General features: G+C 41.5%; 1 protein-coding gene across 1 annotated transcript in view; it reads left to right on the top strand.

The window, feature by feature from the left end:
• Positions 1-14,660, top strand: part of LOC310913389 (glypican-5-like) — a gene marked incomplete at its 5' end in the record, with an annotated part of 336,550 nt that overhangs the window by 105,719 nt on the left and 216,171 nt on the right. The window contains 2 exons of the mRNA XM_083868783.1: positions 8,345-8,475; positions 13,496-13,555. Of these exons, the coding sequence (XP_083724909.1) occupies positions 8,345-8,475; positions 13,496-13,555 (191 nt within the window). The remainder of the gene's footprint in view (positions 1-8,344; positions 8,476-13,495; positions 13,556-14,660) is intronic.

Here is a 14,660-nt window from a genome sequence, read left to right as displayed (position 1 = left end):
GGATGCTGTTCTAACCATCTTTATTCCTTGTTTTCAGGCTGGTGCTGTGCTCTAGCACAGCTCTGCCATGGTGGGACCATTCCTGCACCTGAGCACAGGCAGAATGAATTCTGCAGAGCAGGCAGTCTCAGAGTTTTCTTGGGGCTCTGTTTCCTGTATTTAACAAGTGGCTTTTAAGTTTAAAACAAGATCCTCTTACTGGTAAATAAGTTGTTGTCTTGCTAGAAAGATCTCTGTTCTGATATTCAAAGGTCTGATCTGAGCTTTGGATTTAAACTTGCAGATTTGGTGTCTTCCCAGGTTTCAGCTGCAGAAATGCTCAGCCAGGGAAACGACATGGCTGGTTTAATAGTCCCAGTAGATGCAGATTTTAATGAATCACTGTAGTGAATGCTCCAAGCATCCATCCTTTCCCCACGTGTCCAAGGGGAGTCTGCCTGCCTCACAAGCTCAGAAATCAAAAGCCTGGTGATGCAGGTGAGATGTGATAATTCCCAGGGGAGGCTGCAGCTGTTCCCCTAGGCAGGGTCCCAGTCCTCTTTGCTGCTGGACCTACCTGAGTCCTAAGGCAAAGGAGCACAGAAGTGGCTGTTTTGGTACCCACTGTGAGCAAAATATCTTTGCTGCAATAGGAGAGATTTTCTTGGGAGACAGGAGGGAAGTCTGAGCATTTGCTGAAAAATGTGATGTACTTGTCTCAATGTGAAAAATGTCTTCTAAACATTTTTTAAAGGGTGGCTGCTGCTGCCCTGATAATTTTGCTGCCTACTATTGCTACAGGTCTTGGATAGTTACTCAAGTCCTCAGAGTCATCTAAAGTCAATTATTTGTGTTCAGGAAAAAAGGCACAAGAGAATATGTTTATTTTGACAGCAACTGTCAGCAAATCATAATTGAAATTATATATCTCAGAAAAAAGAATTGAATGTGTTTATCAGTCTTTTCTAATTATTGTATTTGTTAAATGCAAAATGGAAGGTTATTGTGACTTTCTCTGCAGGTGTTGACATTATTATTGACATGTTTATTTAATGATTGCATAAACTTACAGCATTATTTTGTCTAATAGGACAATGTGAAAGTATATAATGACCTTCTGACTTCCTACATATTTTAGGTAACCTTCATGATGTTATTTGGAGAAAGCTCAGGCATTTTGCCTATCCAATGAAACACAGTAATGATGAACAGAAATAATAATTGCAGCAGGATTTAAAATTTCTGCTGGAAATTGAAGTTTTTTCTGCTCTTGATGTCTGTTTTGGCAACTGTTTTCAGGGTTGATTTATAACTGCTTTTATAAATCCATAGGAGAGGCATGACTTCATGTATCTTAAAATCTGGTTTACATTTGCACCATCAGCCATCCCTAAGAGGAATGCTCTCGTCCCCCTTTCATGCATATGTGCATATGTAATAACAAATATTTTTTATATGTATAACATATTTAATTATCTGCTGAGCATACTCAGATGTCAGTTTAAGGTAACAGAAGCAGTTTATCTAAAGAGATTTGGAATAAAGGTTTTCACTTAGGGAATGTTTCCCCCATTTATTTTCCTGAAACTTGGTTCTTAGAACATCCCTACCTGCAGAGAAAGGGGAGATTGTGACCAGGAGCTGTCAGACCTGGGAGCCTGACATCTCTTTTTGCTCTGTGTTGCTGTTTCTTGCCTTCTTTTGGATATCCTGTATAATGCCAGCCACATGAAAACTGCCAAGGACCAATTCTGCTCACATTATGTAAAGCCTGGAGACAAAACACTTCACTGAAAGCTGTCTGTTGTACCAAAAGGCCTGTTGGGATGTTTGGTTTGTGTGTCTGGGCTTGTGCCTGAATACCTGAGTGCTGATGGCCACCCACAAACGTGTGTTAATCTGAAAATGAAGCTGGATTGTATGTTCAGAGAAATATGTGACTGAGTTGTCCATGGATCAAATCTGGCTCAGGTTCCTCGTAATTCACTGCAGGTTGTTATTTGTTCATGTATGAATAATGAGTGTCAGTCAACTGAGCCAGTTACTTAAAATCATCATTGCTGCAGTTCTGGTGTAACTAGAATTGCAATAAGTGTGTCTAGAGGAACATGAGACTCCAGGTGGCTCAGACTAATGGTCTGTCCTACCCTGTTGCCTTTGGCAATATCAAAAGGAAGATGCCAAAAGAGAGAGAAACTCTCCCTCTTGTGACCTCCTCTTCATGTTATCCTTTTTGTCACCTGGCCATGCTGTTAATTCTGCTGAAACAAAGGGGACTGACTGTGTTGGGGTGGTGACCAAACTGGCTGCATTTAGTGAAAAGGGTGCTGGAAAGAGATCTTGTCTTGGGGAGTTCTTGGGCATCATCAGCAGGTCAGGTGTGCCTCAGCATGGCTAAAGTAAATGTGAGAAAAACAGGGCTGGCTCCTCTGTAGGGACTGGAAGGGTGACACACTTGGCTAAAGTGTGACACTGACTTGGTTTTTGGCTAAAGATGTGTAGGGAGGTAACTGAGCCTAAGGAAAGAGGTGAATTTTTGGAATTGCCTGAACTGTGGGTATGATCCCTGCTGCCTGTCAGCCCCACCCTGCAGCTCTGTCTGAGTGGGGCAGCTCAAACTGAGCCTGGGTAGTCCAGCTGGCCCCTCACTGCCCTTGGGCTGCTGTGCCTGCAGGGGCCAAGGAGTGTCCCCAGGGGAAGTGCTGGTCCATTTCCCCAAAATTTCCCAAAATTTCCCCACCTTTCCCCAAAATTTTCCAAATTTTACCCCAAATCCCCCAATTTTTAAAAAAATCCCCAAAATTTTCCAAATTTTCCCCCAAATCCCCCAAAAATAAAAAAGAAATCCCAAAAATTTCCCCAAAATACTCCAAATTTTTTTTTAAAAATCCCCAAATTTTTCCCTAATTCCCCAAATTCTCCCAAAATTCCCCAAAATTTCCCCAAAATTCCCCCAAAATTCCCAAAATTTCCCCAAACTGCAACCCACTGCAGCCACTCTGTGCCAGGGACCATTGGCAAGCATTGCTGCAGGTTTGAGTGCACCCTGTGCCCCACTGGGGCAGCCCTGAAAGAATTTTCTTATTTTATATGTGTGTATTTGTACAATTTCTCTCTGCTACTTCTTGTACTTGGTTATTGAACCTTTGAAGTGAAGACTGAGAAGGGTTTTTTTCTTTGTTATGTTTTAAGCTTGAAGTGATAAAAGAAATTCCAGGAATATTTGGATAATTGCTTTCCCTTAAGAATGGGTATAAATAGTAAACACAGGAACAGGCAATACCATTTGGATACACTGTAATTCATTTGAAAAGAGATTAAAGGGAGATTTGAATAAAATCTTTTAATTGATTTTGTTATGTGCTCTTTAAAGTCACCTAATTTTTCTGAGAGCTCTTAAAGTGGCTCACTTGGACTGGCTCCCAATGGAATTTTCTTTTCATACCAGATTGTTGTAATTAATTATAAAATTGAGCTTAACCTTTGTAGGTTGTCAATATCTAAAGACAAATGTCACAAGTAACAAAGGCCAGTGAAGATTAGTCCTTACTCTAGGGGGGGGATTGTGGAGGAGAAGGGGAGGTATCATTTGACCTCTCAGGTGCTCCTGCTGCTATTTTGTTTTGGCTTTATAAATAATTACCACTTCTCTTTTCAGCTGGGTAAATATATTTACAGTAAGAACAAAAATGTTTTGAAAAAATCCTAACAAAATAGACAACATTACTGACTTCTGTGTGCTTAAAAGATTGTAGCTGTGGAGATGCACTGTGGATGGTCTGATTCACTGACCAGAATATGCAATTTTAAAAGCTAGTGAGAGCAGAAATTAACAGAAATGTAATTTATGGTTAAAGTCTGTTAGGTACAAACTTTGTAGAAGGCTTGAAATGCCTGCTATCATGTAAGGCATTGCTTTATTTTACATTTTTCCAGGAATTCTTGTCTGTTCTCCTGTGAACAAAGGCTGAGTGTGTATTCAGGACAGGTTATCTCGCCACTCTTTCTTAATGCTGTTAGAGAACAACGTTCCACATTCTCATAATTTGTACTTTTATCTAGGGTAGAATTGGATTCATTTGAGTAACTGCAGAATTTGTCCATTCCTGTGCCCAGTGCTGGTACCTGCAGGGAGCTTTTGTGCCACAGACAGAACACACAGAACCTTAGATTTTATGGATTTAAATTCTATGGCTGAAGTCTTTGATGTCTAAGTGTGAGGTCTGACAGAAGGCTCTTCTGCCCCTGAATTCTCATGACACCTCTCTCCAAGCTCTCCTTGGAGCAATCTCTGCTATCTATGGTCAGCTTCTCTAACTGCCAGATTTCAGAAGATTTGTAGGAAATTAATTTAAATTGAACTATTCAGTAGATTCAAGATGAGAGAGAAGAGAATGCTTCCCGCCTCAGTGAAAGCCAACATATTCCTGTAGGAAAATGAACTAATAATCCCTTAGTTTGTTTGTGTATTGCTGAACTCTGCTACCAGCAAAATGCTCATAATGGGAAACATATTCCTAAGGGAGAGAATATTTAAAAGAAGGCAAAAGCAGAGGTTATTTGCTCTCTTGTCTGATTTTGTTCAATAAGTGTCAGTGAGCCATGAGCCCTGATTTGCATTTTATCATATGGGCTCCCATTCAGTGTTTTATAACAATTCTCCAGTAGCAGGTGACAGTCACCCCAAGGAGAGGATTCTGTGTTTCCGTAATAAACTCTGGCTGATGGTTGGGCAGCATAAAATCACAAATGGTACTGCTTGGTTCCTTTTACTGTGGGTGATCAACTGATGGAAGGGTATTCTGACCCTGAGCAAGTGAGAGCTCCTGGTGAACATGCAAGTCTGAAAACTTAAACCTGATCTCCCCATAATTTAGTGTTTTCCACTTCCCTCACTTCACTTCAGACTTGGCAGCTGGAACCTGAATTGGAGCAAACTCCATTTCTGCTTTGGAGAGGGTTTGTAGCACTTGTGGGGCGCAGCAGGGCAGGAATTGTGGCTGGGGGATGGAATTTGTCAGAGGTGTTCTACAGAGCTGGGCTGGGGACAGACTGAGGGACAGAAACCTGCAGGCAAATGTGTCAGCTCTTTAACAATAACAACTCAAAGCCCAATCACTGGGAAAATCTTGTATTTTAAAACACTAATCTTCCCATTACAAAATCAAGGAAAATTACTGTTCTGAACTAGTGAAAAGGTCTCCTGCTTTAGAGAGATAAGATTCTCTTGGCATCCCGAAGGGCATGACATTTTTCCCATGTTTGATTATATTAAATATATTAAATATGACTGCAATGTTTAAGGTTACTCAAGCTGTAAGAGTTCAAAAAGATTCTGGATAAAAATTTTTCCATTTATTTTGTTAAGCCTCTGTAATAATTGTAAATAGTCATTCTTTTAAATAACAAATAGTAAGAGGTCAAAAAATGTGTATATATATGATTCTGATTTTCATTACCAAGAAAAAATCACAGCAGAAAAATGTAGCTATGGCTAGAATTACAGATATTTAAGAGGAATCATTGCTGTAAAAGAAAAAAGCTTTAATATGAATAAAAATGTTAGAACTGTGAAACATGATTGATAATTCAGAAGATAACGAGGCAGGGGAAATTCCAATTTTCAGCTGTAGATGTTCACTGTTAGAAGACAGTGCTTAAATATCATGGCAGAGAAAAGCAGAATGACCCTGGGGTCCTGCCATTAACCAGGGATGATTTTCTGTCAGTTTGTAATTTAAGATTGGCAGACTTATTTTAAGTTTAAAAACCCAAGAAATGGGTTTTTAAAAAAAAAATCCAAGAAATTCCCCATTTCCTGTGGGTGGTGATTAACAAGCTCTGGGTTAAACTGTCAATGCACTTGTGTGGAGCCTTTGGGATGGGGGGAAACTCTGTGTCCTCACTGTGAACACACAGGGAACTTGTAGCAGTAGATCCCAGATGTTGCACTTCCAGAAAACACTTTTTTGGGTGTTTGGCCTCATGCTTTTCAGTTTACACAACATTATCTAATTTTTCATAAATATCCCATCTAGAAGTTGAGATGGTTTTTCATACATTTCAGTGTTCTCATTTGTGCCATCAGCTTTGGGACTGCTCAAATTAGCTGGTAAAATTCAGGATTTTCTCTTGGTTTATATTGCAGAAAAATACACATCAGAGAGATGTGAAAATTAGTCCATATTAAAAAAAGTACTAAAAGTCCTATTTTTGTTGAACTCATTGAAAATCTGAAACAAATATGCCAGACATGGATAACCCCCCTAGAGGGGCTGAGACTGCCTGACCTGGGAGCAGCTGGGGGAGCTGGACTGAGAAGGAAGGCATTGAAAGGCTGTGTGACAAACCAAGTGTAGTTTGCCCCTTTATGTAACAAATAACTTTATTCTTAATGGAGGAGAATTGGTTAAAATTTTCCACTGAGAAAATTTTTTCCTTCAAATAATGTGGTTTGTTTGATATGCAGGAAACTGTTACTGCTGCTTAAAAAGAAAGCCCTAAAGCATAGGTTTGGCATGGAAAATACTGAAACCTGGGCAATCTAGAGTCATTTCTATAGTATCAAACCTTCAAATCAAAACAAACTTGGTGTTTTCAGTTGGAGGCTTAAACTGTTGATTCACAACAGAAATTATGACTAAAATATCTTTGAATCTTCTTTCAGGAAAAACAAAAAACTTTGGAATTCTCCATCACTTATGTATATGAGAACCACATTGCTTTTGCAAACCACTCTGATTTTAGTTGGTAAAAACTGTCTCCAATGCACAGTGACAAAATCTGAGGTGTATGTAATTTGAAGACATGAACTTTAGTGACATGATGTAATCTGAGATGGATTTTGCAGAGACCTGTGCTGGGAGTTGGGGTCTGTGTGCTGTGGGAGACCTGGGGAGCCTGGGGTGGAGGGGAGAGAGCATCCTGTGCAGGAATGTGGTCCAGCTGTGTTATACCCTCTGTCCAGCTCCAGAGGGGTAAAAAGGCTTTTTTGTTTGATATTTTCATTTGCATAGAGTGGTGTTTTTTTCCTTTTCTAGAAGGGACTGATACAGACTCTTTAATTTCCCAAAGCTGTATTTTAAAACAGTGCTGTGCTGGTCCCTGGTGAGATCAGACCAATATACACAGTGCATGGTGTTGAGTGAGGCAGCTGGCTCCCACCCTGGCTGCTGGAGATGTGTCAGGATTATTCCAGTGTGTTCCCATTCAATTGCTGCAGTTTTAGATTCTTCACAGCATATTATACTGGACTGGGCTGGAAATCATACAAGTAAAGCTGACAGGAGCTGTCATGCCTCCAGAGCTTCCAAATTTCCACATTGTTTGCCTGTGTTTTCGGAGGAGGATGTCTTAGCTTCTCATAGTCGTGGTTTTCCTGGAGGAAATGGGCTGAGGCAGAGACAACTGTGCTGTGCTTATGCTGACATCTGCATCATGGTGTGATGCAAAGGGACAGAGAAAGTTACCTGGAGTCACCTGTGGGGCTGAAACACTCAGCAGACTCCTGAGGGTTCTAAAGATGCAGGGAAGTGCACAGAGCAGCAGGAACCCATCTCACCCTGGCTGGTTACTGTGGGATCTTGCAGAAGGGATCCCAAACCCAGAGCTGTGTGGGATGATGGATTCTGTGGGATTCAGGTCATTGGTGACCGTGCCCAGAGCAGGATTTCCTTTGTGTCTCTGTGTTTGCTCGGGGATTTCAGTTTAGGTAAAACTTCAGAGGTTACTCATTTGTGGATTAGAAAGGGAAGAGACTTGTCTTCCTATTGTCACTTAAAGCTGTGACAGCAAATAAATGTGTCAGGACACACAAGCAGTGTCAGATCCACAGTGCAGGAAGGATAAACTCAGGCTTGCTTTCTTCTGGACTGACACTAAATCCCTGTGAGAGGCTTCAGGAAGGGCAGTGAGGACTGAGGGATGCTACATGGGCTGGTTAAAGGCTGGAAGAATTTGTTATCTTCTGATTGCAAGCTCCTTTAAACTCCAGATAGATTCTGCTCTTCATGCATGGGGCAGATGTTCCACCAAAATCCGTGTACCTTTAGGCTGCAGGTATGTTTCTGAATGGAAGTTCAGTTTGCCAGTAATTCATCAGCCCCTATTTCAGCCTTTCCAGGTGTGCTGTAGTCCAGGTGGCCACTGACAAATACATGACTACTGACTTCCTGGTGTTCTTTGCCCTACCTTGGAATTTGGTCCTTCTTTTGCAAGACATTTGTTTCCATCTGCGTGAAGGAGAATCCTTTCTATTCTTTCTTGTGCAGTGAACACAGACTGCAGGGAGCAGGCAGACTTCTGTGGGGTTGTAAGTCAGTTTCTCCACTCACACCCTGTTTCCCTTTCCCTCCCTTTCTTGCAGGTGGATAAAGTGTGTGGACAGCCCAAACAGCAGGAGGGGAACCTGTCATCAGCCAATATTGTGCCAGTGAAGGAAGTGACTGAAACCCAGACATTTGTGATGGCTCACACCAGCCTGAACAATAAAAGAAGGTAACCCTAGGCTGCAGCTGCTTTGAAACAAACCCTCAGGCTCATTATCTGTGCTGTTGGTTCTTTGCTGTGTTTAAGCCAAAGGCACAGCTCTGTCACCTCCTCTGTGTGGCTTCCAGCCACTGCCATCACTGGCAGTCACACAGGTGACTCTGTGGCATCACATTGTGGCTCTATCCAGGAAGGGCCAGACTTGGAATTGTTGCTTAACACCCACATGTTCATTATTTCCAGAATCTTTCTGTGCAAATAGTGAAAGCTTTTCCTCAAAGTCTAAGGAAACTGATTTCCAGTGCTGAGTCTGAAGTATTTAAAATGTAACTGGCCAGGTCTGTAAGGACATGAGCTCATCCAGGGGCAGAAGTGGGAAGGAGGAAGGGGTGAAAAGGAAAAATTCATCACCCTGACACCACATCAGTCCTTGATTCCACTGGACTGGGCAGGAGTGATGAGACCCTTTGGAATCTATTTGATTTGTTACATGTCAGAGAAAGAGCTGAAGGAGTTCTTTTTAGGCTTGTTGTGTCCATCTTGGCTTTTGTTCTTCAGCTGTGCCCCATCTGAGACACCTACAGCTGAGTACTGCCATGGCCTGGACAGGAGTATCCCAGATCTCCTCCATTTTTCTGTCACTTTACCTTGTGTAGCTCCTGAATTGGCTTTCTATACATTGTAGGAAAGGATTTTTTTTCAATCCCACTCAGGATACATGAGTAGATGTCAGAGCAAACTGCCCATAAACTCCAGTGCCTATTTCTGGCTGGCACGTTGTCCCCTGTAAGAGCAAAGTTACTCTGCAACAAGCCACCTCAGAGTGACTGTGCTGGGCTTACCTCTGTCCAAAAGCTGCATCTGGAGTGCCCAGGCAGTCAGTGTGTGTCTGTTGGCTAAGTAGATGACAGACAGCTGTGTGAACATTTCTGCAGACTGGCTTCTGGCATTTCAGTTGGGAACATGAGATTTTTATCCACTTCTGTTTTAATTCTCAGCTTCCATGAATGGAGCAAACACTGTTTTAAAAGATAAAAGTAATAACAGCAAGTGAAGTTTTCGAGTGATAGTGATAATTTGTTATCCGTTTGTAATTTAAAAGCAAACCATAACAATTTTTGCTAGTGTTTGGAGTTAATCAATTTTTACCATGCATAATCAGAAAAAAGGAGCATTACAGAAATTAAATTAATAACTTCAGGAGTAAAAATCCAAACAGTTGTAGTACAATTGCTGAAATAGGCTTTTAACAGCACAGAGCCCTGGGCCATCTTCTGTGTAACACACTGACTTGGCTAGGGCTTAACACAACCAGCCCAAAAGCCAGAATTGCCAACCTGTCAACAGGTGATCTCTTAAACAGTTGCAGATTTGTGTGTTCAGTGGCATGAAAGCTGCTCTTTCTCACTTGAGTATCTGTTTCCTCCCCTTCCCAACCATCTAGAATTATTTGGATATTGACCTTTTAAAATGTAAGGCTTGTAAGTGGAAAAGAGAATAAACTAATGAGTTGCAAATTAGACAGTTTCCCAGAATTGGTCTGCACACTGAAAATTAATTTATCCAAAAAATCTAAACTAAGTCCCTGCTTATATATAATTAGCATGAAAAATGACTGAATTACAGTGTTGATAGGTATTGTGGAGAGCCTGTGCACCAAAAATGAATGATGGAAATATGCCATAAATAGTAAGAAGTGGAAAATGTGAAGCTATTCTCCACAAATTCCTATAAAACACATGGCCTGGAGCTTGTACTTCTGCCTCTTGGAAACAATTGTGAAACCATAGAGTGAAAGACACATTGATTGGCTGCATCACTGTGTTGTTCATTCTCCATCATTTAATCACATATGATATCAATAAAAATCAATTTAAGATAATAAAAATCTATAATACATGAGTGAAATAATTTCTGCAGCGGGTTGTGTAAAATGCACTTCGAGAGACAGAAAATTGCTACAGGGGAACCAGATGATGAGAGTAATTACACGAATTTTTTGTGAAGCCTCTCCTTGTGGGAGTTTTAAGCAATGGAGAGCAATAATGTCAGCTGCTGCCAGTTCAGGTGCGAGGTCACCCTGACCCTGCTGAGTCTGTCTGTAGGTCTGGGTAATAGACATCCTTCCAAATGATCCTTTGACTCAAGGGGAGTATGGAACAACTCCAGCCTTTTAGGGTCAAGAAGGAAAAAGAGAAGGAATGGGCCAACACTCTCCAAGTAAACAGAAAATCTGTGGCTCGTTCCCTTATGTGTCAGAGCATTCCCAAGCTGCAAGAGAAGAACCTCTGTAGGTGGCACATCTGGAGGAGAAACCACAACCAAGTGGCCTCTCCTCTCTTGTGTCCAGCCTGCTCAGGGGTGCCCTTAAACCCCAGAGCCAGCCAGCCTCACATGGGGGTTTGCTCCAGAGGTGTTGAGTCTCTGCCTGGCCACACGAACAGTTGGGCTCCTTTTCGAAGGAGCTGGAGAAACTCTGGTTTCATCTGCAGGGCAGAGCCAGGGCTGCTGGTGCAGGACACGTGGGGTTGTGAAATGGGGTCCCTTGGCCTGACGTGGTGCTTCAGGGGGAGGTGTTTGGGGTCTGGCTGGAGCCTCCCCACCCTTCTCTCTCCTGCACAGCCAGATCTGCAAGATCCCCGCATACACAGAGCAACTGGATCCTCTGCTGTGATAGTTGAACCCTTTTTTCTCCTCTTACTCTCATGAGTTCCTGGGAGATTTTCCATCTCTCTTGATTTTACTCTGCATTCCATTCCTGCATTTTTTTTGTTATGCATCACTTAAGTGTCAGGGAAAATAATGAAAGAAGCTGAAACTTGTATAAATGTTGCATGATTTTGCAAGAAATCATTTCCTATTATTAAACTGGAAAGCATAAAATTGATGATTTTTTTTTTTTTTACCATTACACAATCATAGTCAGGGATTAACTGAAACTGGCCGCATTGCTGCTGTAGTCATTTTTTAGTGTGGAGGTTACTATAACATGTAATAGAGATGACAAGAAAATTGAAACCATATGACGGTACAGGGAATGTAAATGGCATGTACAGAATCTCAGTAAATTGGAATGTTATTGCTGAGTTCAGCACAAAGAACTGTTCTGGTCAGGCTCTGGTCTCCCAGCAAAGCTGAATACCTGCCTTTAACATCTCTGCTCCATGGAACATTTCAAACCACTAAACACAGACTGCTTACAGAGCTCTGTATAAAATATGTTGAACAAAGAACTGTAACATATTAGGTCCTTGACTGGAGGAAGAAGCCTTGGAAATTATATTTTGTTGGGATTTCTTTATTATGGCATGAATTTACAAACCTTTTATACATCTTAAAATCAATAATTTAGGAATTCCTTTGGGAATGTTTGAAGTCAATGATACCTATTTCATTTAAAATAAACTGTCTATTGGCTCAGACATGACATGATTTTATTAACATTTGAGTAATAAAGTGCTAGTACAAACCAGGTTATTAATGTCAGATGCATGTGAAGTACTGGCCAGGGCCAAAGTTTCAGCTGATCCAGATTTTCCCTGTTACAAATTTTCATTTGTTTTTTTTGAGAGGCTGTGTTGGAATTCCTGCAGGCAGGTGCCACTCACCTGATGGTCAATGCAAGTCCCTGTGTTGGGGTTTTGGCTTCTTTTCAGCCACTGCCAAAGCTGAGACTGAAATACAGGAGATGCAGGTTTTGAGTTGGGACTTGGATGTTCATTATTTCTTATTTATATTACAGACTCAGGAGCCCTGAGCTCTAACTAGTAAGTTAGAGAAATGAGATAAAATGGAGAACTTCTCTATCTCTACCCAGTCTTTTCAAGGACAATCTATCCAATTATGAAATGCCACTGAAATTATTTTTATTTTAAACCCAATAACTACTTGAAGTCTGCAATGCAGACTTCGTTAGCTAATTACAGAAAACCAGCTAAACCCATGAAGAAGAAGGAAGAAGGTGGTAAAGAAAAAGGACTCAATGTCCAAAGTCTTCCGTCTGGACTCACATGTATGATTATATACTAAAATCCCAAATTCAGGTTTTTCACCCTGTGAGATCACACAATTCTATTCAAACCACACGCCCACACCCCCAGTGCTGTCACTCAATCTCAGGAGTCTGTTCCATGGCCTCAGGTCAAATGTGGTGCTTCCTGAGGGGCAGCACCTTTTAGCACAGAAAGCCTGAAATTCTCAGCCTCCAGGGTTCCAACATGTCCTTCCTGTCCTGTGGCCAGTTCCTGCAGGCAGGAGCCACTCCCCTGATGGTCAGTGCAGGTCCCTCCTGTCCTGTGGCCACTCTGCCATCAGCTGCCAGAACTGTGATGGCAAAGCTGCATCATCTGTGTGTCCTCAGGCTGCTGAAGGTGTTTGCTCTGTCCAGTAAGAACACTAAATAATCACATGGGGCATATCCACAGTTCTTCCTCCACTATAGCCTGAAAGTCTGTATCTCCAGTTTTGCAAAGTTGGGTGTTTTTTCAGTGGTGCAATCTCAGAACAGCAAAAAATACCTGTATTTATATTATTTACTAACAGGCAGTAAATGGTTCATTGTACTAGAACATGAATGCTGCTGGTTTGTATCCCCCTTCCCATGGTTCTCATTCTAAACTGTTTGCCATTGTTTTCTTGTACAGCTTCACGTATTTACAGTCCTTCCATTTGGAATCAGTTGCACTTAATTTAAGTACCACTGAATTTATTTTCAACTTTCTGCTGTGTGCACTGCATTTGTAATTCTGCTCTTACTTGAAAATGGGATAAACAGTCTCAGTTGGACTTTTTTCCAGTATTGAATTGATGTTTTTGATTGCATGTATACTTTGCAGAAATCTCAGGATAATTTTTCTCCTTATTTATTTTCTTATATTGTCCTATGCATGTGCTTGGTGAGCTTCCTTTCAAATAATTTTTACTTTTCTCTTTTGTTTCTCATTTCTTTTCTTCATTTGCCTGAATTCCTGCTTCTCCCCCACTCCCCAACCTCTCCTGATTGATGCTTATTCTCCCCGGCCTATTCCAGTTCTCTGCCTCTGAAAGCTTCAAAGAATGACAAATCAAGAAGTTTGAAAAAAATCTCTCGGTAAGAATGAAAACAAGGTGACATCCTTTGTTCTCTCTACACCTACCTCATCTCCAGCTGTAATCTAGGAGCTGGAATACTTTGATTGCTGCTTTTACATTGTGGGGCACTGGGAAACTGCATTTTCTCCCCTGGTGTGTTTAGTTTTATAGTGATAAAAAGTAAATATTTTCACTCAGTAAGACTGAGAGTCAGACAGAGAATTCTGCATTTGCTGAGATGCTGCTTTGAAATGTCAGAGCCCCATTCTGCTGAGAATGCAAAGGAGTTGAAACCTTCAGGGGTGAGCTGAGTAAGGCAAGCTTTAGGCTCTTAAAAGGATGCTGGCTTCCTCCTTCAAAGAAGACTCTGACTTAGAGCCTGCAAAATCTTTGGCATCTGTGTTTCCTTTTGGAACTGATCCTCTTAGGTTGTTCTGCCAGCCAACCTTCTGGCTGGGCTGGCTTTACTCAGAGCTCTTATTTATAAGTTGGTACTCACAAGGTAAAAATGCTGATTACCTCTTTGTAAGCCCCCAAATTCCTGGTTTTTTCTTTGCTTTCGATCCCAGCTTTCCTGCTCTGTTAGACTAAGTTAGTTACTTAGGAGCGTGTGATGAGTGATTTATCTAGAGCAGGATTTCATCACAGAAGATAAATGGGATGTTAAACACTCTGGAGAAAGAGTAAAGAAAGTATAAAGATAGCTGTGGGGAGAGATGGCCACTGCTTCAGCCTTGCAGGGATGGATATTTCCCAGGGGACTTGGATGTTGTTTAAAGCACCTGTTGCTGCTGAGGAGTGAGAAATCCTGGCTGGTTTGTGCCCAGCTCCATCCAGCTGTACCCCAGGCACCTGCCAGGCTGCAACACTGCAAACCTGAATGAGCCCTGAGACAAGCACAGAGCTCAGAGATTGCTCCAGCTCAGTCTGTGTCTGAGTCTTGTTCTGCAGATCTGTAACAAACCAAACGGGAGTTCCTAAAGCACTGCAGTGGGGTGATTTATTATTCTGAAACCTCTCAGTTGTGTGCTGAATTAACACTTGATTTGTTAGTTTGTTTTCGTGGCTACCTCAGCCAGGTATATATTATAGGTATAATCAGATTATTAAAAAAGCATCAGTTT

The sequence above is a fragment of the Zosterops lateralis genome (assembly GCF_965231275.1).
Source record: "Zosterops lateralis genome assembly, chromosome: 10".
In the NCBI taxonomy this organism is placed as follows: Eukaryota; Metazoa; Chordata; class Aves; order Passeriformes; family Zosteropidae; genus Zosterops; species Zosterops lateralis.
Note: the sequence above shows the minus strand (reverse complement) of the source record. Positions and strands in the feature narration are given on the sequence as shown.